The sequence below is a fragment of the Ranitomeya variabilis genome, chromosome 1 (genome assembly GCF_051348905.1).
Source record: "Ranitomeya variabilis isolate aRanVar5 chromosome 1, aRanVar5.hap1, whole genome shotgun sequence".
In the NCBI taxonomy this organism is placed as follows: Eukaryota; Metazoa; Chordata; class Amphibia; order Anura; family Dendrobatidae; genus Ranitomeya; species Ranitomeya variabilis.
Window position 1 is genome coordinate 948,147,592 of NC_135232.1, and position 25,406 is coordinate 948,172,997.

Here is a 25,406-nt window from a genome sequence, read left to right on the forward strand (position 1 = left end):
CTGCCAAACTGTGTTGCTATGGACACGGGATAAGATGGGACTAAGACCGAATTAAAACAAAATGTGCAAGGCAAAGATACACTAGGCACGTTGAAAATATAATTACCGTCATTTAGTCACACGTATGGTGGTAGGAAATAAACCAGGATAACAAACATCCATCAAGTTTGGTCATTAAAGAGATGAGAGACCAAGAACTGGCAGGAGCAATATAAATCAGTAAACATTGTTCCTAGTAGTCACTTAGTAGCCGTGTGGAGGTGCCAGGGTTAAATTCCTACATCAGGTTAGTAAAGACCAAAGAAATCAACTTTTGCTCAGAGCTGTGACAAATGAGATGTTCAGAACGTATCATAAAGCTCAGAACTAGAGAAGCTGCATTATGCTGAGCATCCGGAATGTGCTAAAGGTTTATTGGATTACTACCTACACTATTCCCCATGCTATGGAATCGCTTCCTGGAAATTACTACACAGCAGACTCGGCCAGTCCAACGGGTTGGCCATAATTCTTGCAATAATGCAGCAAACAGACACCAATATGTACGGAAGGAGCAGGGATGAATTTCCCTTTTTAAAAAAAATAAAATAAATAAAAAACTGCTCCATGCTATGTTCCCGAGATATTTAACTACAGTCTTAGGGAGACCCAGAGAAAATGCAATGTGAGAGACAGCACCGTGATTTGTGCTTATGGAATCAGACCCATTGCTAGAACAATGTAATATCGTGGAATGTAAATTTGGTGCATGAATTTTAAAGTTGTGTTACCGTGATAATAAAGTTTTATGTGCTACTGTAGTATTCTCACCAAACTGGATCTGTCTATCTTCTACCTCATACTTGTACCAGTGACAGACAACATCTTATTACCAATGTAGACATTATTTTTGGAGAACTGGGGACTCTGCAGTTAAGATGCTCAACCATCAAGAAAGTGAATCACTTAATGCTCCAATAACTGCTATGGATTCCCCAAAAGTCAAATAAGGAAGCATGTCACTGTCCATTCAGCATTTTCTGCAAAAGTGGTCATATGAAGGTGCTAAAACTTCACAATCACAAAAGAAAGCCTGCAAGGTGTGTGTGGGTTCACAATCACAAAAGAAAGTCTACTAGCACAACACATACACACAGCTTGTAGACTTTCGATTGTGAACACACACACATAGCCTGCAATCAAAAATCGGCAAGGTGTGTGTTCACAATCCCAAAATAAAGCCTGCAAAGGGCATGTGTGTGTTCACAATTACAAAAGAAAGTCTACAAGAACAACACACACATACATAAAGGAAAGTCTACAAGGTGTGCGTGTGCGCGCGCGCGTGTTGTGCTTGTAGACTTTGTTTTGTGATTGTGAAAACTAACACACACACAAATATATAAATACACATAATTTTTGTGCTTCTTCCGTATCAGCAAGAATAAAATGTTTATGTATTTGTACTTAATTTGCAACTGTACCAATTCATAGCTTAACTATATGAAAATAAAACGAATGGCTATACAAACGTACACATCTATCAGAGGAAATTAAATGGGGAGCTGGAAGTTGTGTGCCCAGTCCCAGGTGAAGCAGTTGCTCGGTGAGTAGCAGCTCGTCCACTCATCATTCCCACACCTAGGTGTGCAGTGCAGTGTTTGCTAGAACAGATGATCACATTTGGCATTAGCTTCATCCCAAGCAGTGTGGAATCAGACCTGCCACTGCATGCACTGCACAGCCAGCCATTTGGCAAAGGGTTAATAATGAAATGTGAACTCTGACAGTGTTTGCTCAATACATATGGATACTACATGCTGATGGAGCTGCTGCACTTACTTGTACACTGTGATAGCACAGCATTCTCCCCTTCAGCTGGAGAAATCAGATCCTGGGCTTCATTACATGTCCTCTCCTCCTTTATCTCCATGATCAGCTTGCTGAGAGTGGCAGTTCTCCTGTCCCAGTTCGCTGCTCCCAGTGCCACTGCCCAAGATTTGCAGTTCACCTTGGCTATGGCTTCAAGAAACAGCTCCTTCTCCCCTCTGTGCAAGGAGTCTTCAGCCACCTAGACAAGAGAGGGGCAGGTAGCAGATAGCAGCAGCACCAGTGATGCTGTGCCTACTACAGACCATTATACATGGATCTTCCCTGTCACTGGAGCTCACACCTAACACACCTCTCCACAATCAGTCCCCTGTTGCTTCTTGTTCAGTTCCTGCACCGTCCAAGCTTCACAGCAATTAATGCATTGGGAAACTAGGTGGCAGAATAATCCAGCCTTCCCTGCTCTGTAGACTGTGCTGCTCAGCTGGCAGCTGCTGGAGCTGCAAACTTTACCAAGAATTCAATACATTAGCTGCAGCAGCAGCAGCCTGACAGAGGGAGCCCAGGGACTCAGGGAGGTGAACATGTCCATCATCTCCTCTATTAGCCCTGTCCTTTATGCTAAGCTTCCCATCTATCCATGTCACAATGTGGGGAGAATTCAGGATGACACAGCATCTTCAGCAGGCAACAGGTTGAATGTGGGAGCTGCCAACCTCATTACTTCCCATGGTGTCTGTTGCTGTTATGCCTGATAAAAGTCATAATTGTTTCATGAGTGACCTTCTGGGAAGAAATTCCAAAGCGGATCATGAAATGGTGAAGATTGGCTGCGTCTTATTTCTCTTGCAGGGACCATTTTCAGTCTGTTAACGCTAATGAGCCATATTTGAAGCAGGCATATATTCATTAGGACAAAAAAAAAGAACCAACTGCCACCAGCTGCCCCTTAAATGGCACAATATTGGGAAATGCTAAGTACTGCGTCTTCTGCTATCTAAACCCCCCTCCCCAGCTTTTGCTTTGTCATTTCCTCAGAAACGCATTAAATTGCACTGTACGTGGCTCTGTGTTTTACAATAAGGTCACAGTATGTAAATTCACTATTCATTTAGAAGACACCATTTCATTTCTATGCTTCCTCTGCTGATTATTCTTGTATATATGTATATTGTGTATGCATGAGCTTATACAGTAGGTATAATATTAGTGTCTTCCCTACACATGATTATCCATGCATTTAATTCTATGACTGACGAGTTCATACAGTGCATGCCAATACTAAAACTCCTAGAAGAGAATCCATTACAGTGTATATCCTATAGTAGATGGTCTAATAGTATTAAAGAGATTGTCCACTACTTTAATAATGATGACCTATCCTAAGGATAGATCACTAATCTCTGATAGGTGGAGGTGCGGCACCCGATACCCAGCACCTCCGCTCTGATCAGCTGTTATCGGTGTTCGCAGCTGCCAGAAGTGCTCAGTTATGGAGTTGCTCTGTCTGATAGTGGCCACTGTCGGGTACTATGGAGCACACGCTAGAACCGTGGGGAATTTGGAACCGGGCCAGTTCTTAAAGGGTGGTCACGGTGGTAGTGACCCGGTCCGTGGTCCTGGGTGTCCAATAAAAGGGGATAAAGTGGAGTGGGAAAATAAAGTCTAAAGAGTAATGTTTGTGATGCCACCTGTAGTACTCGGCCAGGGCTGTCCGACGCTGCTTAAGGGGGGCCTCTGGGGATGATGGTATTGCAGCAAGGAAGGTCTAGTTCCCCACAGGTAGAATTTAGTCCCCAAGGCTCCCTTTGTAGTTGGTAAGGATGATAGATGGCAAGGTGCAGGAAAGAATTAGAGGACACAAGGTTGCAGTCTCTTTACCTTTTACTGGTAGAATGCAGGCACAGTCCAGGGTACAGGTAACAGGTGATGGTGAGGTCCGGGCAGCCTGGAGAAGCAATTCGGAATCCCCCTAGCCAGGTGGGGTTGGAAGCCTTCCTTACTGTTTTAAGTTCCTTGCTGTCAGAGACTTCACACAAGGTCCTCTCTTTCTCTCTGTCCCTTTTAGGTGGACACTACCTGCATGGCGGGCAACTCAAACCTTTTAACAGGTGTCCCCTCTTGTGGTGACTCATGGCTCTAATCTGCAGCTGAGCCTTCAGGTGTAATGGTGGCCAGGAGACTTGGAATCTCCTGCCCGCCGGTTTCTGCTGTGGGGCATACAGTTACCCCCACAACCTCGGAATTCCAGCCTCGGGTTTCTGCTCTTGATCATGGAGGGAGCTCACTCGCAGCTCCACTCCAGTTTATCTCTCTCCTCCTTTGCTCCTTCTCCCCTCACATTCTCTTACAGACTGTTCTGTCAGGAGCTGCAGAACCACATGTCTGCTCAGTTCCAACTCTCTTCTTGACTGAGTAGCTAACTTCTCCTCCAGCCAGAATATATAGGGAAGCCACCCTGAAACTCCCCCTCCTTGCATGGAGTCAGAACAGTGTTGTATGTACATGTTACCTGTTAAAGGGATCTTCCTCGCTTCCGGCATGGTATCACCCTCCCCGTGAGGAAAGCAATACCACTGTGACAACCGGCTTCCTGGGATGTTACAACTACTCATCCACCCCTATTGATTTGAATAGGGGCAGGTGTGCAGTACCCACCATTGACACAGAAGACCGAGCAGATGAGAACAGCTGATTGGCAGGGGCACCAGGTGTTGCACCCCCACCAATCACACATTGATTACCTAAAGATAGATCATAAATGTTAAAGTGTTGGACAATCTCTTTAAATATCATAAAACACAATGTGTTTCCATAACTGTTAAACTGATTCTAATGAGGAAAGGTGGTTGTAGGTTTCTATATTCTTTACATGACAGCACCAAGCATTTATTCGTTCTGACAGATTATGGTAACCTGTGAGAATGATTGATCCACCAGCACTGGATACATTATAGTTATTAAGGTTGAAGGAAGACTGTAAGTCCATCTAGTTCAACCCATAGCCTAACCTAACATGCCCTAACATGTTGATCCAGAGGAAGGCAAAAAAACCCCATGTGGCAAAGAGTAACTCCACCATGGGGAAAAAAATTCCTTCCCGACTCCACATACGGCAATCAGACTAGTTCCCTGGATCAACGCCTTATCAAGGAATCTAGTGTATATACCCTGTAACATTATACTTTTCCAGAAAGGCATCCAGTCCCCTCTTAAATTTAATTAATAGTCACATTCTTGGCCTGTTTTTTTTTTCACCTGGGTTTTGCCAGAAAGTGTGCACTATATATTTAATGTAGTGGAACAACTAAAGAATGCCAGAGGTGTATTTAGGTTTTATTGCACCCGGGCAAGAATTAAGTTTGGAGCCTCTCCCCCAAAGCACAAATGCAAATTGTACACTTAAGGTACCTTCACACTAAGCGACTTTGCAACGATAACGATAGCGATCCGTGACGTTGCAGCGTCCTGGATAGCGATATCGTTGTGTTTGACACGCAGCAGCGATCTGGATCCCGCTGTGATATCGCTGGTCGTTGCTGAAAGTTCAGAACTTTATTTGGTTGTCAGATCGGCGTGCATCGTTGTGTTTGACAGCAAAAGCAACGATGCCAGCGATGTTTTACAATGGTAACCAGGGTAAATATCGGGTTACTAAGCGCAGGGCCGCGATTAGTAACCCGATATTTACCCTGGTTACCATTGTAAAAGTAAAAAAAACAAACAGTACATACTCACATTCCGGTGTCTGTCACACGTCCCCCGCCGTCCGCTTCCCGCACTGACTGTGAGTGCCGGCCGTAAAGTAAAAGCAGAGCACAGCGGTGACGTCACCGCTGTGCTGTGCTTTACGGCCGGCACTGACACAGTCAGTGCGGGAAGCAGATGGCGAGGGACCTGACGGACACCAGAATGTAAGTATGTAGTGTTTTTTTTTTTTACATTTACAATGGTAACCAGGGTAAACATCGGGTTACTAAGCGTGGCCCTGCGCTTAGTAACCCGATGTTTACCCTGGTTACCCGGGGACTTCGGCATCGTTGGTCGCTGGAGAGCTATCTGTGTGACAGCTCCCCAGCGACCACACAACGACTTACCAATGATCACGGCCAGGTCGTATCGCTGGTCGTGATCGTTGGTAAATCGTTTAGTGTGAAGGTACCTTTAGTCACTTGCTGACAAGCTGCTCACCATAATTTTCTCAATGTTCAGCAAAAAACTGAGAGAAGCAGGAAAAAAAGCTAGTTGTCACTAGGTATGAAAATCGTATATGAGTGAAGTGGCCATGTGATGTCTACTGGAACCAGCAAGCAGAGCTAAATCATTACAGTATATTGCACGCTGTTAAGATTCGCATGCTACAGGGTTTCATTTTATAATTAAAGTGCTTGGCCAGGTTTGAGCTGAAAGTCTGTAGTCACTCTAGGTGACTGCAGGCTTCTAAATTCTCACAGCTCAAGCTCTGCACACTTAGGATTTTCTCTTGCTGGGGGTAAGTATGGGCAGTCATGTGAGCAGGGTTGCCACTAGGAATTTTGGGGCCCCATACTGGCAAACGTTTTGGGGGCTCCTTTGAGACTCCACCCAGGCTCCATTCCAAACCCCGACTCCACCCCTCGAACTGACCACAGTCCCACCTCTCTCTCTTGGAAAAACTCCACTTTTCACTAATCATACATTAACAGTTCCCATCACCAGATCACAAACATATAAATAACAAAAGACTGACTGACACATCCAAACTAGTGTGAATAGGTGCATGCCATGACGTTGGTTGATGGGCAGGCATGGTTTGGCCAAATGTTGTGCAAAATGTTTAATTTTTTTCACAATATTCAGAAGCTGGATTACTATTCATATTTCAGATATTTCACTTTGACATGCTTTTAGCACGATAGAGTGCAACCTTTTTTTGTATATTGTATATGGAGGTAGCTCCTCCTGGTATGCACCTATTCACACTAGTTTGGATGTGCCAATCAGTCTTTTGTTATTTGTTTGTTAGTTTACTGACCAAGCACTCTGCCCTTCAACATGTGATTTTAATTACAGCAGGTTCCTACATACCCATAAATGCAGGTTTTTCTGAGAGAGGTATCCACATTCATCCAGGAATTCAGACATCATACTAAGAGAGATATTCATATTGATACATGAGGATGAAACAAGTGGTATTAATATCCCAAAAGGAAAAGGAATGAAAACATCTTTTAACCATGCCAAAGGAATTGAAAAGAAAAGCCTTGAGTGAGGAAAGAAGGGCTCCATTCTGGCTTTACTAGCAGAGTGACACAGTGAGCATGATGTTGCCTCCATCCTTAAAATTTCTAAGACGGTCCATTACAACAAGGTCAAGAAGCAGACATTGGGACAACAAAGCTACAGACCTGCAGAGGGTGAAAACGGTTCTCCACTGACCGGGATGACCGTCATCTTATTCGAATGTCACTCAGCACCTGCAGTGTTGTGAAATTGGATTTTGGGCTCCCCCGGTGGCCACTGGTGGAATTGTACTGGTGTGCATCATCCCCTCTGTTCACCTGTTTCCATCAGGATGTGGGAGTCGCTATTTAACCTTGCTCCTCTGTCACTTCCATGCCGGTCAACATTGTAATCAGAAGCCTTTCTGTGCATGTTCCTGCTGCTAGACAACTCCCAGCTAAGTTGGACTTTAGTCCTCGTTTGTTTTTGCATTTTGTTCCAGTTCACAGCTGTAGTTTCGTTTCTGTGTCTGGAAAGCTCTTGTGATCTGAAATTGCCACTCTGATGTTATGAGTTAATACTAGAGTCTTAAAGTAATTTCAGGATGGTATTTTGATAGGGTTTTCAGCTGACCATGAAAGTGCCCTTTCTGTCTTCCTGCTATCTAGTAAGCGGACCTCAATTTTGCTAAACCTATTTTCATACTACGTTTGTCATTTCATCTCAAATCACCGCCAATATATGTGGGGGCCTCTGTCTGCCTATCGGGTAAATTTCTCTAGAGGTGAGCCAGGACTATATTATCCTCTGCCAGGATTAGTTAGTCCTCCGGCCGGCGCTGGGCGTCTAGGGATAAAAAACGTAGGCAACGCTACCCGGCTACTGTTAGTTGTGCGGCAGGTTTAGTTCATGGTCAGTTTAGTTTCCATCCTTCCAAGAGCTAGTACTTATGTTTGCTGGGCTATGTTCTCTTGCCATTGAGAACCATAACAGTTTGACCGGCCCAAAAAGGGTTAAATTAATTGACAGAGAAAGGAGAGAAAAGAGAAGTCTGCTGAAGATTTTTTTTTTTTTTTTCCCTTCCCTTCAGTTCTGAGTGTGCTTGTAATTGAATCTCTTGCAAGTCTGCCTATATTGCAGCCTTTCTCTCTCTCTCTCCTTCTAATCCTGGAATGGCTCTGTGTTCACCTGTTTAAAATGGATATTCAGAGTTTAGCTGCAGGTTTGAATAATCTCACCACGAAAGTTCAAAATTTACAAGATTTTGTTGTTCATGTTCCTATATCTGAACCTAGAATTCCTTTGCCTGAATTTTTCTCGGGGAATAGATCTTGCTTTCAAAATTTCAAAAATAATTGCAAGTTGTTTTTGTCCCTGAAATCTCGCTCTGCTGGAGATCCTGCTCAGCAGGTCAGGATTGTGATTTCCTTGCTCCGGGGCGACCCTCAGGATTGGGCTTTTGCATTGGCTCCAGGGGATCCTGCGTTGCTCAATGTGGATGCGTTTTTTCTGGCCTTGGGGTTGCTTTATGAGGAACCTCAGTTAGAGCTTCAGGCGGAAAAGGCCTTGATGTCCCTATCTCAGGGGCAAGACGAAGCTGAAATATACTGCCAGAAATTCCGTAAATGGGCTGTGCTTACTCAGTGGAATGAGTGCGCCCTGGCGGCGAATTTCAGAGAGGGTCTCTCTGATGCCATTAAGGATATTATGGTGGGGTTCCCTGTGCCTGCGGGTCTGAATGAGTCCATGACAATGGCTATCCAGATCGATAGGCGTCTGCGGGAGCGCAAACCTGTGCACCATTTAGCGGTGTCTACTGAGAAGACGCCAGAGAATATGCAATGTGATAGAATTCTGTCCAGAAGTGAACGGCAGAATTTAAGACGAAAAAATGGGTTGTGCTTCTATTGCGGTGATTCAACTCATGTTATATCAGCATGCTCTAAGCGTACTAAGAAGCTTGATAAGTCTGTTTCAATTGGCACTTTACAGTCTAAGTTTATTCTGTCTGTGACCCTGATTTGTTCTTTATCATCTATTACCGCGGATGCTTATGTCGACTCTGGCGCCGCTTTGAGTCTTATGGATTGGTCCTTTGCCAAACGCTGTGGGTATGATTTGGAGCCTCTTGAAACTCCTATACCCCTGAAGGGGATTGACTCCACCCCATTGGCTAGTAATAAACCACAATACTGGACACAAGTAACTATGCGGATTAATCCGGATCATCAGGAGATTATTCGCTTTCTTGTGCTGTATAACCTACATGATGTGTTGGTGCTTGGATTGCCATGGCTGCAATCTCATAACCTAGTCCTTGACTGGAAAGCTATGTCTGTGTTAAGCTGGGGATGTAAGGGGACGCATGGGGACGTACCTGTGGTTTCCATTTCATCATCTATTCCCTCTGAGATTCCTGAATTCTTGACTGAATATCGTGACGTTTTTGAAGAACCTAAGCTTGGTTCATTACCTCCGCACCGGGAGTGCGATTGTGCCATAGATTTGATTCCGGGTAGTAAATACCCTAAGGGTCGTTTATTTAATCTGTCTGTGCCTGAACATGCTGCTATGCGAGAATATATAAAGGAGTCCTTGGAAAAGGGACATATTCGTCCTTCGTCATCTCCCTTAGGAGCCGGTTTTTTCTTTGTGGCTAAGAAAGATGGCTCTTTAAGACCGTGTATTGATTATCGGCTTTTGAATAAAATCACGGTTAAATATCAATATCCGTTGCCACTGCTGACTGATTTGTTTGCTCGCATAAAGGGGGCCAAGTGGTTCTCTAAGATAGATCTCCGTGGGGCGTATAATTTGGTGCGAATTAAGCAGGGGGATGAGTGGAAGACCGCATTTAATACGCCCGAGGGCCACTTTGAGTATTTGGTGATGCCTTTTGGTCTTTCAAATGCCCCTTCAGTCTTTCAGTCCTTTATGCATGACATTTTCCGTGATTATTTGGATAAATTTATGATTGTGTATCTGGATGATATTTTGATTTTTTCGGATGACTGGGACTCTCATGTCCAGCAGGTCAGGAGGGTTTTTCAGGTTTTGCGGTCTAATTCCTTGTGTGTGAAGGGTTCTAAGTGCGTTTTTGGGGTACAAAAGATTTCCTTTTTGGGATATATTTTTTCCCCCTCTTCCATCGAGATGGATCCTGTCAAGGTTCAGGCTATTTGTGATTGGACGCAACCCTCTTCTCTTAAGAGTCTTCAGAAATTTTTGGGCTTTGCTAACTTTTATCGTCGATTTATTGCTGGTTTTTCTGATGTTGTTAAACCATTGACTGATTTGACTAAGAAGGGTGCTGATGTTGCTGATTGGTCCCCTGCTGCTGTGGAGGCCTTTCGGGAGCTTAAGCGCCGCTTTTCTTCCGCCCCTGTGTTGCGTCAGCCTGATGTTGCTCTTCCTTTTCAGGTTGAGGTCGACGCTTCTGAAATCGGAGCTGGGGCAGTTTTGTCGCAGAGAAGTTCCGATTGTTCCGTGATGAGACCTTGTGCCTTTTTCTCGCGTAAATTTTCGCCCGCCGAGCGGAATTATGATGTTGGGAATCGGGAGCTTTTGGCCATGAAGTGGGCTTTTGAGGAGTGGCGTCATTGGCTTGAGGGGGCTAGACATCAGGTGGTGGTATTGACTGACCACAAAAATCTAATTTATCTTGAGTCCGCCAGACGCCTGAATCCTAGACAGGCGCGCTGGTCGTTGTTTTTCTCTCGGTTTAATTTTGTGGTGTCCTACCTGCCGGGTTCTAAGAATGTTAAGGCGGATGCCCTTTCTAGGAGTTTTGAGCCTGACTCCCCTGGTAACTCTGAACCTACAGGTATCCTTAAGGATGGAGTGATATTGTCTGCCGTTTCTCCAGACCTGCGGCGGGCCTTGCAGGAGTTTCAGGCGGATAGACCTGATCGTTGCCCACCTGGTAGACTGTTTGTTCCTGATGATTGGACCAGTAAAGTCATTTCTGAGGTTCATTCTTCTGCGTTGACAGGTCATCCTGGAATCTTTGGTACCAGGGATTTGGTGGCAAGGTCCTTCTGGTGGCCTTCCCTGTCTCGAGATGTGCGAGGCTTTGTGCAGTCTTGTGACGTTTGTGCTCGGGCCAAGCCTTGTTGTTCTCGGGCTAGTGGATTGTTGTTGCCCTTGCCTATCCCGAAGAGGCCCTGGACGCACATCTCTATGGATTTTATTTCGGATCTTCCTGTTTCTCAGAAGATGTCTGTCATCTGGGTGGTGTGTGACCGTTTCTCTAAGATGGTCCATTTGGTTCCCCTGCCTAAGTTGCCTTCTTCTTCCGAGTTGGTTCCTCTGTTTTTTCAAAATGTGGTCCGTTTGCATGGTATTCCGGAGAATATCGTTTCTGACAGAGGAACCCAATTCGTGTCTAGATTTTGGCGAGCATTCTGTGCTAGGATGGGCATAGATTTGTCTTTCTCGTCTGCTTTCCATCCTCAGACTAATGGCCAGACCGAGCGGACGAATCAGACCTTGGAGACATATTTGAGGTGTTTTGTGTCTGCAGATCAGGATGATTGGGTTGCTTTTTTGCCTTTAGCGGAGTTTGCCCTCAATAATCGGGCCAGCTCTGCCACCTTGGTTTCTCCTTTTTTCTGTAATTCGGGGTTTCATCCTCGATTTTCTTCTGGTCAGGTGGAATCTTCGGATTGTCCTGGAGTGGATGCTGTGGTGGAGAGGTTGCATCAGATTTGGGGGCAGGTAGTGGACAATTTGAAGTTGTCCCAGGAGAAGACTCAGCTTTTTGCCAACCGCCGGCGTCGGGTTGGTCCTCGGCTTTGTGTTGGGGACTTGGTGTGGTTGTCTTCTCGTTTTGTCCCTATGAGGGTTTCTTCTCCTAAGTTTAAGCCTCGGTTCATCGGCCCGTACAAGATATTGGAGATTCTTAACCCTGTGTCCTTCCGTTTGGACCTCCCTGCATCTTTTTCTATTCATAATGTTTTTCATCGGTCATTGTTGCGCAGGTATGGGGTACCGGTTGTGCCTTCCGTTGAGCCTCCTGCTCCGGTGTTGGTTGAGGGCGAGTTGGAGTACGTTGTGGAAAAAATCTTGGACTCCCGTGTTTCCAGACGGAAACTCCAGTATCTGGTCAAATGGAAGGGATACGGTCAGGAGGATAATTCTTGGGTGACTGCCTCTGATGTTCATGCCTCCGATCTGGTCCGTGCCTTTCATAGGGCTCATCCTGATCGCCCTGGTGGTTCTGGTGAGGGTTCGGTGCCCCCTCCTTGAGGGGGGGGGGTACTGTTGTGAAATTGGATTTTGGGCTCCCCCGGTGGCCACTGGTGGAATTGTACTGGTGTGCATCATCCCCTCTGTTCACCTGTTTCCATCAGGATGTGGGAGTCGCTATTTAACCTTGCTCCTCTGTCACTTCCATGCCGGTCAACATTGTAATCAGAAGCCTTTCTGTGCATGTTCCTGCTGCTAGACAACTCCCAGCTAAGTTGGACTTTAGTCCTCGTTTGTTTTTGCATTTTGTTCCAGTTCACAGCTGTAGTTTCGTTTCTGTGTCTGGAAAGCTCTTGTGATCTGAAATTGCCACTCTGATGTTATGAGTTAATACTAGAGTCTTAAAGTAATTTCAGGATGGTATTTTGATAGGGTTTTCAGCTGACCATGAAAGTGCCCTTTCTGTCTTCCTGCTATCTAGTAAGCGGACCTCAATTTTGCTAAACCTATTTTCATACTACGTTTGTCATTTCATCTCAAATCACCGCCAATATATGTGGGGGCCTCTGTCTGCCTATCGGGTAAATTTCTCTAGAGGTGAGCCAGGACTATATTTTCCTCTGCCAGGATTAGTTAGTCCTCCGGCCGGCGCTGGGCGTCTAGGGATAAAAAACGTAGGCAACGCTACCCGGCTACTGTTAGTTGTGCGGCAGGTTTAGTTCATGGTCAGTTTAGTTTCCATCCTTCCAAGAGCTAGTACTTATGTTTGCTGGGCTATGTTCTCTTGCCATTGAGAACCATAACTGTCATGATTCTCAATGGCGAGAGAACATAGCCCAGCATATATGAGAACTAGCTCTTGGAAGATGGAAACTATACTGACCATGAACTAAACCTGCCGCACAACTAGAAGTGGCCGGGTAGCATGCCTACGTTTTTTTATCCCTAGATGCCCAGCGCCAGCCGGAGAACTACCTAATCCTAGCAGAGGAAAAGACAGTCCTGGCTCACCTCTAGAGAAATTTTCCCAAAAGGCAGACAGAGGCCCCCACATATATTGGCGGTGATTTTAGATGAAATGACAAACGTAGTATGAAAATAGATTTAGCAAAAATCGAGGTCCGCTTACTAGATAGCAAGAAGACAGAAAGGGCACTTTCATGGTCAGCAGAAAACCCTATCAAAACACCATCCAGAAATTACTTTAAGACTCTAGCATTAACTCATAACACCAGAGTGGCAATTTCCGCTCACAAGAGCTTTCCAGACACAGTAACGAAACAGCAGCTGTGAACAGGAACAAAATGCAAAAACACACAAGGACAAAAGTCCAACTTAGCTGGGAGTTGTCTAGTAGCAGGAACATGCACAGAAAGGCTTCTGATTACATTGTTGACCGGCATGAAACTGACAGAGGAGCAAGGTTATATAGCGACTCCCACATCCTGATAGGAGCAGGTGAACAGAGGGGATGATGCACACAAGTACAATTCCACAAGTGGCCACCGGGGGAGCCCAGAATCCAATTTCACAACACATAACACTGCAGGATGACATCAAGTGACCTACAAAAGGAATGGAAAATGGCAGCTGGGGCGAAGTGCACGGCAAGAACTGTTCGTAACAGGCTCCTAGAGGCAGGACTCAAGACATGTAAAGCTAGAAAAAAGCCTTTCATCAATGAGAAGCAAAGGAGAGCCAGGCTGAAGTTTGCCAAAGATCATAAGGATTGGACCATAGAGAACTAGAGTAAGGTAATCTTCTCTGATGAGTCTAATTTTCAGCTTTGCCCAACACCTGGTCGTCTAATGGTTACAGGGAGACCTGGAGAGGCGTACAAGCCACAGTGTCTTGCACTCACTGTGAAATTTGGTGGAGGATCAGTGATGATCTGGGGATGCTTCAGCAAGGCTGGAATTGGGCAGGTTAATCTTTGTGAATGACATATTAATCAAGCCGCATACAAGGTTGTACTGGAAAAACAGTTGATTCCTTCAGCTCATGCAATGTTCCCCAACTCTGAAGACTGGTTTTTCCAGCAGGACAGTGCGCCATGCCACACAGCTAGGTCAATCAAGATGTGGATGAAGGACCACCACATCACATCCCTGTCATGGCCAGCCCAATCTCCAGACCTGAACTCCATTGAAAACCTCTGGAACGTAATCAAGAAGAAGATGGAAGTCACAAGCCATCAAACAAAGAAGAAATGCTTACATTTTTGTACCAGGAGTGGCATAAAGTCACCCCAAAGCACTGTGAAAAACTGGTGGAAAGCATGCCAAGACACATGAAAGCTGTGATTAAAAATCATGGTTATTCCACAAAATATTGATTTCTGAACTCTTCCTGAGATAAAACATTAGTATTGTTGTTTCTAAATGATTATGAACCTTTTTTATTGCATTATTTGAGGCCTACAAGCAATGCATTTTTTTTTGACCATTTCTCATTTTCAGAAAATAAATACAAAATTTATTGCTTGGAAATTCGAAGACATGTTGTCAGTAGTATCACGATGTGACTGAAGCGGTGTGACTTGACCCCACGAATGTTCGGTCAACGGACAGCACAAACACACCAGGGAACACCGGTGAAACAAAAACAACGGTGGGCCCAGTCGCTAGGGAACGGGGGAATGGACACCTCCTGCACTCACCTGAGGATGTGCCCTGATCTGACTATCGTCCTTATATGGGTTGTTTCACCCCGTCGCCGAGCAGGAAACCTAATCCCTCACTTGCCCTGCTCTTATCCCTAAGAAGCAGGTGAGAGCACTGGTCTCACCGCTGCACTAATACAACAAAAGGAATGGAAAGACAAACACCAAAAAGGATAGGGTAATAAATGCAACACTTAGCTTCCTCTGCTGAAAAGCACCGCACAGCAGAGTAAAACACCAGAAAAGCAAACTCAGAAGCACCACTGCACCCAGAGAGCTCCTCACTCAGGCTTGGTCACTGAAGATTGCCCTAACACCGACAGTCAGCTGATGCATCAGGTGACCTCTTGAAGAATGATGGGAGTGGTTACCACCCACTTTAACTGACCAGCAGCACTGCAGTAATACCAGCTTGCCACCGGGGAAAAACTGCATTAACCCCCGATGACCTGAAGGGAAAAAAGTTTTACGTTGATTAAACCAGATCAGCCACAAATCCAAAAATGGATTGTGACAAGTAGTTTATAGAATAAAAGAACAACTTACATTTTACTCAAAAATATACCTATAAAGAGAAAAATCAGACAAACTGAAAATTTTGCAGTGGTCTCTTAATTTTTGCCAGAGCTGTATATCAATCTATTCTATTTCTCTGACACCTTATATTCCTCAGTATATCTTCTTTGATATGATTTATGTGCCACGTGTTATGTCAATAATAGGGTACTACATTGATCTGATAACAAGGCAATATGTGCATTAATCTTCCTGTTGTGATATAACCCTTATGAGGATTAGATAAAAAAAAGATTTGTCTATATATCAATATATCTTCTGAAATAACTATTTGCTTGTTACAAGGGGCTCCCTTCTCTGATATAGTGCACATACCATATGATATATCAGAAATAGGGTACTACGTTGACCTGATTACAAACATATGGTACCTTTCTGTTGATTCCCTTGCACCCTATATCTATATTTCATTAGCGTTGGCTTAGAAAAAGGGAGGGATAGCCACCGACAAGCTGGGGCGCCACTGCCCAGGTTTAGGGTGCCAACCTCTGCAGGTAAAATTTCTCCCCTCCTCCCCAATTTTTTGCAGATAAAATACTATTATGTGTCCTTTGTGAGTCATAATTATTTTGATCCATATGTTTACATAAAATTGTATTTTCTAAATATCACTATTAAAAGTTAAGTTTTATATGATTTATCTGAATACTGGGTACGCAATTCAGTGATCAGCTAAAATTAATTTTTTGGTACTCTCTATCCCTTATACTGTGATTTCTGCACCACGTCTTTCTGTCCTGCCCCATGTCACCATCCTGCCCCATGTCTCCATCCTGCACCATGTGTTTCCATCCTGCCCCATGTCTCCATCCTGCCTCATGTTTCCATCCTGCCTCATGTCTCCATCTTGCCCCATATCCCTGCACCACGTGTCTACATTCTGCCCCATGTCACATGGTAAAATCAACAAATGAGAAACACCTGTAGGCACTGTAAGGAGGCTAATGGCCATGTAATCAATGGGACGTATATGTCGCACAGATGGCTGATCCCTGCGATGCAACCCAGAGTGAAAAATTTAAAGTTGTCTGAATATATTCTGTACCCACTGTAATCCTCCATACAGTGTTTTGGGCAACACATAGCCCTCCATACAGTATTATGGGCACAACATAGTCCTCCATATAGTATTATGGGCACCACATAGTCCTCCATATAGTATTATGGACACCACCTAGTCTTCCATATATTATTATGGGACCCATATATTGTTCCATACAGAATAATGGTCCCACATAGTGCTCCATACAGTATAATTGGTCACATATATTGCTCCATACAGTATAATGGGCCCCATATAATGTTCCATACAGTATAATGGGTCCCATATATTGCTCCATACAGTATAATGGCCCCATATATTGCTTCATACAGTATAATGGCCTCATATATTGCTCCATACAGTATAATGACCCCATGTATTGCTCCATCTATATATATAATTGTCTAAGGGTTTTTCTGTCTGTATGTCTGTCTGTCCTGGAAATCCCGTGTCTCTGATTGGTCGAGGCCTCGACCAATCAGCGACGGGCACAGCATGGCGACAATGATGTCATAAAGGTTGCCTCGACCAATCAGCGACGGGCACAGTCTGCCGCGAATTCGCCTCAATCAATCAGCGACGGGCACAGTATCGACGTAGGTGTCATAATGGTTGCCATGGCGACGATGATGTCATAAAGGTTGCCTCGACCAATCAGCGATGGGCACAGTCTGCCGCGAATTCTGGAATCATCATTGTCCATATACTACGGGGGCATGCATATTCTAGAATACCCGATGCGTTAGAATCGGGCCACAATCTAGTACGATATAATTGGCCCCATATATTGCTCCATACAGTATAATGACCCTATATTTTGCTCTATATAGTATATTATGGCCCTATATATTTCTCCATACAGTATAAGGGGACACATATATTTCCCCATGCAATATAATGGGTCCCATATATTAATTCATACAGTATAATGAGTCCCATATGATGCTCCATATAGTATAATAGGCCTCACACCACATATTCTTCCATACATTATATTGGGCCCACAGAGTGCTCCATATTGTATAATGGCCCCATGAGAAAAGTAGACGGTTCCAGCTCATTAAAATGAATTTTTTATTTTATCATATTAAAATACACATGGTGTGCATGCTCTCCCCAGACAATTGCAAGAACACGAACAGAGGCCTCTGTTCATGTTCTAGCAATTGTCTGGGGAGAGCATGCACACCATGTGTATTTTAATATGACCGAAAAAAGAATTAATGGAACCGTCTACTTTTCTCATGGCTTCCACATTTATCTGCACGGAGTTCCGAGCACCTGCGGTGGTTACTGGTGAGCTGGCTTAAAATCCCCTTTTTCTCTGCATAATGACCCCATGCAGTGCTCCATACAGTATAATGGCCTCATATAATGCTCCCTGCAGTATAATGATCCCATATAATGCTCTATATAGTATAATGGATAGTGATGAGCGAACGTGCTCGCCACTACTCGGTACTCGCCCGAGTATAACTATGCTCGGTGTACTCGGCGAGCACTGAGTATTTCCGTGATTATTCGGCAGGAGCTCGAGACTCGGCCATGCAATTTTGGCGCTCTTTAGGGTGCCAATGACCATGCAGGGATTGTCTGCCATGCACTGTAATGCTGCAGCCATCTTTGTTGTGGTATTACAGTGATTGGCTGGCCGCAGAGCATCATCTGGTCTATAAGAGACCTGGCACCGCCCTGCTCCCCGCATTCTGCTCCGGACTCAGCTAGTGTAGGGAAAGCTGCTGCTGAGATAGGGTCAGAATCGTTCTTTTAATATTTAGTGTGGGTCTGCTAGTGTTCAGCCCACAAATACTGATAAACCAACAGTCCTTTTTAGGGCTAATTCGGGGGTACATAGATTGCAGCGCTAGGTAAGCAGGGGAGTCTATGTACACATATCCACATCAGTGCAAGGCCTGCAGGCACTGTATGTGAGTACATAGATCTCACTGCATACCTCAAAAAGCTCCATTCCTGTCTGCTGCTGCTGCTTATTTTATATAAACCTAGCTGCAGTTATCCATGGCAATTTTTTTTTGCAGCTTATACCTGCACATTTTATTATAAAGCAATCCATAGCCCCCTTTTTTCTACATTTATTTGCTTGGTCACACTGCAGACTGCAGCCAGGTCATTGCAATACAGGAGCGTGCGAATCTAAGAATTAAAAAAAAAATTGTCCCAGGCATCAGATGTGAGTGCGACAAAAAATCTGTCCTTTTTTGGTACTGTCTAATATTTTGTAGTGTCTTACAACATTTTTGGACCCCATTTTGCTGCTCCAAAAATCTGTAGCTGGCCAAAAACTATTTAGCTACAATTCTTGTACTTATCACTGTGAGTTGAACGCCACACACATCACATATCATTGCGCTAAATATCTTACAATTTTAGTACTCCATTTTTTTTAGTGTCATAGCCAACTTATTGACACAATTTTGCTGTGCCCAAAAAAATCAAGGCCACATTTTTATCAGTCTGTTATCTCTGGCTGACGCCTGGTGTATCTGTGATGTCAAAATCCTTGCTTTGCAGACATAAGTTGCATTATTCTGTCTGCTAGCCTTGGTCTACTCAGTATTTAGTGTTTTCAAAAATGTAAAAAAATGTACACAGACTGTTATCTCCGTCAGATGCCTGGTGTATCTGTGGTGTCCAAATCTTTGCTTCACAGGCATACGTTGCATTGTTCTGTCTGCTAGCCTTGGTTTACTCAGTATTTAGTGTTTTCAAAAATTACAAAAGAAATGTAAAATTTTTTATACAGTCTGTTATGTCCTTCAGATGCCTGGTGTATCTGGGGTGTCAGAATCTTCACTTCGCAGGCATACTTTGCATTGTTCTGTCTGCTAGCCTTGGCCTACTCAGTATTTACTGTTTTCAAAAATTACCAAAAAACATAAAAAAAATGTATACTGTCTGTTATCTCCGTCAGACACATGGTGTATCTGTGGTGTCAAAATCTTCGCTTCGCAGGCATATGTTGCATTGTTCTGTCTGCTAGCCTTGGTGTCATGTACCCACTTCTCAGCACGCGACTTGGGGTTGCGCCTGCAAGGGTTAGTCTATCTCCCCTCTCTCAGTCCAGCATTCAACCTCTGTCCTATGCTGTAATGGGAGCGTAAATCACACACCGACACAGGCCACACTCCCGCTCATACATGCTGCCACCACACACCGAACACATGGGCGATGAGTCCCGGAAATATTAATACTACTGTCTGCCAATCATAAGGCTCACACACTTTAAGGCTATGGATTCTTTAGAACATGCAAGGTTCAACTTATTAATGTTTTATGCTTTAATAGAAAAGGTACAGTGCTTACAATAAAAAGGATATAAAAATATGGTAATAAAAGTGGCATAAAAATATGCAAAACAGTTATAAAAATAAAAGGGAGAAAACTTACAGAAATATCTAACTTTGTAGTCTGCTTTCTGCTCCCTGAGGTGGGGAACGAATATGGACTGGAACACATCAGCTTGGTTGCCCCTCAATCTGTGAACCACGATTCTATGTGTACAGGCTTAATTTATAGAGTCACCTTGGAGGTCAGATTTCTAGACCAGCCTCTCAGGTTGATATTATAATTGCTTGTTTTTCTCTGGACCATGGCCACTCCACCAATGAATATAATATTTTCTCTGAAATTCTTAGTGTAAAGTCAGTTTTCTCAGACCCTCCCATCGTGCCGGCACAGAGGCAAGGGGTGCTGTCACAAGAAGTGCAATGTTTGGGAAGATGCTGAGGGAGTACCTTGCAGATTGTACAAACGTTCTCTGGGATTCCTCTGTTCCTTTTAATTATTGAGTATCCAAGCAGGACATGTGGCATGAACTGACTCTCTAAGCCATGGCCTTGGAGGTCCTGGCCTGCCCTGCTGCTAGCGTTCTGTCAGAACGGGTTTTTACTGCCGCTGGTGGAATTATAACAGATAAGCACATCTGCCTGTCAACTGACAATGCTGACAGGCTGACTCTTATAAAAATGAACAAGCGCTGGATTGGGAAAGACTTCTGTACACCACCAACTGAAAACAGCGAAACATAACCTCAAATACATTGTCTTTTTTGTGGAGGTGTATTCTCATGCTCCTCTTCACAACTACACATGGGTATACGCTTCCTGATTTGGTCTGCTTAATGTTATCCTCCTGCTTATCCTCATCCTCATCATCCACAACCACTAGAACACCTAGGTGAATGTATTCCATGATGCAAAAGTCACTCAGTTTTTGTGCAAGGGTCTTTTTATGATGCCTGTTACAAATTTGAAACCAAAACAAATGTTACTCCCCCAGGGGGAAATGTCATAAAAATGAGATGTACATATATTCTTCCCATTTATTCTTATATTTTAAATTTTTATTATCTCTGGGCCATCCTCTTATGACCTAATGTATACCTCTCCAATATAAAAAATATTGAAATACTATTATATTTTTATTTATATCCCTGTCTCTGTACTATTGCTAGGGACCAACATAGCTCATTGGACACATTCTGGCTTCATATCTATAATCCTGTGTTCGGCCCTCCCATTTGTTACTTTCTTTCATATGTAGATTCACATCCTTTATTCATTTGTTTGATTTCAGTATGATTGATCATTATGTTGTATATTACAGGATATATAAATTATGACCATATGTGGCAATTATTTACTTGTTTATAATTTATGATAAATTCTATAAAAATATATATATATATATATATATATATATATATATATATATATATATATATATATATATATATATATATATATATATATATATTTGTAAGATCCGTCATGCCGGTTATATGGTGAATTCTTTATGTTTTAATCTTTAGAAAAAATCCTTGAAAACAGCCATAAAGGTCGGAACGTTGGGAATATTATTTCTGTTTATTCATTGTTTGGCTGTGAACCACAATAAAGTCCAAAATATCTTCTTTTCCATCGTATGGACCGAGTCCTTTTGGATATATTTTGAGTGCTTAGGTTGTCTTAATTATAGTAACTTTTTTTTTTCCATAAGAGCACCAATCTAGTTATTTTTAGAGTGCATTTGAGCTTTGATCTCTAAAGGGCTAGAATGGGCAAGACTTCAGTACACCACAAAGGCAAAACAGCTAAACATAACCTCAAATACATTGTCTTTTTGGTGGAGGTGTATTCTAATGCACCTCTTCACAACCACACATGGGTATACGCTTCCTGATTTGGTCTCTTTGGTGTTATCCTCCTCCTTATCCTCATCCTCATCATCCACAAGCATACGAACACCAGGGTGAATGTATTCCATGATGCAAAAGTCACACATTTTTTGTGCAAGGGTGTCTATGATGCCCATAAAATATTTTTAAAAAATGTACCCCACATGGTGAAATGTTTATCAGTTTATGCACTTTGTGTATGGGCATTACAAGTCTAGGAGACCCACTACTTTATATTGGGCCTAGTTTTTAATGAGGCCGTCATCAATGTCTCCTCATTCTCCGCCACTAGATCACCAGGGTTAACGTGTTCTGTGCTGCTACAGCCAATCCAATTTTTGGCAAGGGTGTCTATGTGCCCAAAAAATATTTTAAAAAAAATGTACCCCCCCATGGGGAAATGTTTGTCAGCCCATGCACTTTGTGTATGGGCATTACAAGTCTAGGAGACACGCTGTTAGGGGTCGAGTTCCCGCCTCTGCACAGGGGGAATCTCGAGCCATCTCCGCTGCGGTCTCCCATTCTTCTCCTGCCACAGTAGAGCCTGTTCAGTGGAGGTTTCGGTTCCAGCATCTCGCTCAGTCTGACACTGTGCAAAGGGTTACTGCTGCCTTTCCAGCTTCTGCCATTGTAGCCAGTACTGGTCTGCGGCGACCAGATGTCTTTGGGACTAAGTCCTGGTTTTCCCCTTCTGAGCATACCCAGGGTAAGATCTCTCATTGGAGATCAAGGATCACATGCTCAGGTACTGCAGCAATTCCCACTGGTCCTCTAGGAAGGTCCTAAAGTTGCTCAAGTTCTGTGGCAGCCTCCCATTGGTCCTTCTGGGAAGGTCCTGTAGTTGCTACAGCTATAAAAGGTTTGCATGACCGCACGGCCATGCGCTAGTATTAATCCTTGTTATGTGCTTTGCGCCAGTGTGGTTATGTATGCCTGTGGTCAGGGTCGGCTGTAAAAGCCATTAGAATACCGGCACCTCCGGTCAGGAGTTTGGTTGCATGTATTCAGGGCCTGGCTAAAATAAGCCACTAGAATACTCCTCTGGTGAGGAATTTGTTGTGTGCTTTCCTGACTGTGTGACCACCGACTGCTATCTGCTCTGCAGTTATCCATGTGCTCCTGTGAGCTTAACAGTCCTTTTCTATATCAGTGACTCTGTGAGGTAACAGAGTTCGCGTATACCGCCATATAGTGCCATTTACTAGCAGGCTGTGAACGCACCAATATCATCATCTATATTTGCTCGGTGCATTCCGCTAGCCCTAACAGAATACTAGCGCCAGGGTCTGGCTAGTAAATGGCGGACGATCAGCGCCTACAGTGGTACATTCAGCAGCTGGAGGGTAGGTTGACGGCTCTAGAACGCACAACCTCGCTGTTCAGGCTGCTAGTGTGGCTGCAGCCAGTTTGTCCTCTGCCACTCATGCTCTGACTTTGTCCCGTCTCCCACTTCCAGACAAGTTTGCTGGTGACAGTAAGTAATGTCTAGGATTCGTGAGTCAGTGCTCCATACATCTAGAGCTTCTGGCTGCAGGCTTTCCTACGGAATGGGCGAAAGTGGGTTTTATCTTATCCCTTTTGTTGGGCAGGGCGTTGGATTGGGCTATGCCGCTGTGGGAGTGCAATGATCGTGTAGTGCAGAATGCTCCTCTCTTCCTGGACTCTCTGAAACAGGTCTTTCTAGGATCTCATGTCACCCACGATACGGCGCTCCAACTGTTGGCAATAACACAGGGTTCGTTCATGGTCAGCCAGTTCGCCATCCAGTTCCGGACTCTAATCTCAGAGCTGGAGTGGCCAGATAAAGTCCTTATTCCGGTGTTCTGGAAAGGACTGGCAGACCATATGAAGGATGCCTTGGCCACCAGGGAGATTCCCGCCACACTGGAGGAGCTCATTACAATATCTCCCCGCATCAACCTCCGTTTTAACGAGCGGAGGTTAGAGCGGACCCAGTGTAGGCAGAGGTTCTGGCTGGCTCCCACCTTCGCCAGACCTCTAGAATCTTCTGTTCAGGCATCCAACTCCCATGAGGCCATGGAGGTTTCTCGAGTGAAATCTACGTCCCAGGCCGCTTGAGTACCCATGGTTTGCAATATTTGCCAACAGTTAGGACATTATGCTAATAAATGTCCACAGGGGTCGGGAAAACGATTGCGTCTAGTAACCATTGGAGGTGGTTCACTAGACACAGCGGCATTTTCCTCCAAGCTGTCCTTAAAGAGACAGTCACTTTAGGCTCATTGACTCTAACAGTCGAGCTTTGTGTGGACTCAGGAGCAGAGGGGAATTTCATGTCCTCTGCATTTGCTCACGGCCATGCAATGCCTCTGGTGATGCTCGCCAAACCGGTGACTGTTCGAGTAGTGAATGGGTCAACACTGCCCTTATCACACATCAGACTATCCCTTTCACATTATCCATGTCCCCTTCCCATCAGGAGATTATTTCCCCTCTTGTCCTTCCTGAGGGAATGGACAAGATTCTGCTGGGAATACCCTGGCTCCGTTTCCACTCCCCACATATTGAGTGGACCTCTGGGAGGATATTGGGTTGGAGTGAATCATGTAAGGGCAGATGTGGGAGGGAGAGCATTCAGGTTACCACTACAGAGATACCCGCAGATCTTACTTCCATTCCCAAGTGCTATTGGTCCTATGCAGACGTGTTCTCCAAAAAGGCTGCGGAGACCCTTCTGCCTCACCGTCCCTATGACTGTCCTATTGATCTCATGCCTGGAGCAGAACCTCCTCGAGGACAGGTCTATCCCCTCTCTCTCCCGGAAACGGAGGCTATGTCCCAATACGTCCAGGAGAATTTGGCAAGAGGGTTCATTAGGAAGTCAGTGTCACCTGCAGGGGCGGGGTTCTTCTTCGTGCAGAAGAAGAACTGAGAATTACTTCCATGCATAGATTGCAGGGGTCTTAACTCCATCACCGTTAAGAATAAGTACCCATTGCCCCTGATTTCTAAGCTCTTTGATAGGCTACGGGGAGCAAGGGTATTTACCAAATTAGATCTGTGGGGTGCTTATAACCTGATTCACATCCGTGAGGGGGATGAATGGAAGATGGCTTTTCATATCAGGGATGGGCACTATGAATATCTGGTGATGTCCTTCGGGCTCTGTAATGCCCCAGCCGTTTTCCAAGACTTTGTTAACGATATCTTCCGGGATATGCTCTCCATCTCGGTCGTAGTCTATCTGGATGATATTCTCATCTCCTCTCCAGATATTGACTCCCACCGGAGAGATGTTTGCAGAGTCCTGGACCTCTTACGGGCAAATTCCCTCTATCCAAAGTTGGAGAAGTGTATGTTTGAGCAGGAGTCTTTACCTTTCCTGGGCTATATAATCTCTGCCCAGGGATTGGCTATGGATCCTGCCAAATTACAGGCTGTGATGGACTGCCAAGAACCCCATTCTCTTAAAGCGGTGCAGTGCTTTATGGGGTTCATTAATTACTATCGCCAGTTCATTCCCAATTTCTCAACTTTGGTAGCTCCCTTGGTAGCCCTCACCAAGAAGGGAGCAAATCCCAAATTGTGGTCTGAAGAGGTTTCCGAGGCTTTCACTTCTGTTAAGTCTCATTTTGTTAGCGCTCCCATTTTACATCGTCTCTATGTTGATAAGCCGTTTATATTGGAGGTGGATGCCTCATCCGTTGGTGCTGGAGCAGTACTCTTCCAAAAAGATACTCAAGGTTGGAAGCATCCTTGCTTCTTCTTCT

At 44.4% G+C, this 25,406-nt stretch overlaps 1 protein-coding gene across 2 annotated transcripts in view; it reads right to left on the bottom strand.

Annotated features, from left to right (window-relative positions):
- INPP4B (inositol polyphosphate-4-phosphatase type II B) overlaps positions 1-2,353 on the bottom strand; it is a 1,036,387-nt gene extending 1,034,034 nt beyond the window's left edge. Inside the window, exon 1 of one of the 2 annotated variants that reach the window (XM_077279254.1) lies at positions 1,822-2,340. In XM_077279254.1, the coding sequence (XP_077135369.1) occupies positions 1,822-1,912 (91 nt within the window). In that variant the 5' untranslated portion in view covers positions 1,913-2,340. Of the gene's footprint in view, positions 1-1,821 lie in introns of both variants that reach the window. The other variant, XM_077279253.1, reaches the window with a different exon arrangement.
- Positions 2,354-25,406: the final 23,053 nt, after the last annotated feature.